Below are 425 nucleotides of genomic sequence, written 5' to 3' on the forward strand. Positions count from 1 at the left end.
GATGCACTAATACCTACTTTCCTCTCTTACAGGTTTGACTGGAGTGGTAGACGGCAAGACATCCCTTGTGATGAGACCACTCGCATCAAGTTCAAGACACTTGCATCTGGAAACTGCGATGCCATCTTGATGTGGTGGGACATACGCATGGACCAGGATGGGGAAGTGATGCTAAGCTGTGCTCCTTATTGGGCTCATCCTGATCTAGCAGGTGAGAGGCAGGGCTTCAGAACTTTAGCTCTTTATATAAGATATCAACGGAGAAATGATAGGAAGATTTGATTAACTATGATTGTAAAACAGTCTGTTTTCCAAGACATGTGAAGGTATGACCCTGGATGATGCACTTATATAGCTCCCACGCATCCCATTATTTTTAATGGAATACTTGTTCATGGTAAGTATGATTAACCATGTTCCTTTGA

The 425-nt window shown here is 42.8% G+C and overlaps 1 protein-coding gene across 1 annotated transcript in view; it reads left to right on the top strand.

The window, feature by feature from the left end:
* The window catches only part of LOC119594051 (protein arginine N-methyltransferase 7-like), a gene marked incomplete at its 3' end in the record, with an annotated part of 14,014 nt that overhangs the window by 9,079 nt on the left and 4,510 nt on the right, over positions 1–425 (top strand). The window contains 1 exon segment of the mRNA XM_037943086.1: positions 33–211. Coding sequence (XP_037799014.1) covers positions 33–211 — 179 coding nt within the window.

This window comes from Penaeus monodon, chromosome 33, assembly GCF_015228065.2.
Source record: "Penaeus monodon isolate SGIC_2016 chromosome 33, NSTDA_Pmon_1, whole genome shotgun sequence".
NCBI classification, from domain to species: domain Eukaryota; kingdom Metazoa; phylum Arthropoda; class Malacostraca; order Decapoda; family Penaeidae; genus Penaeus; species Penaeus monodon.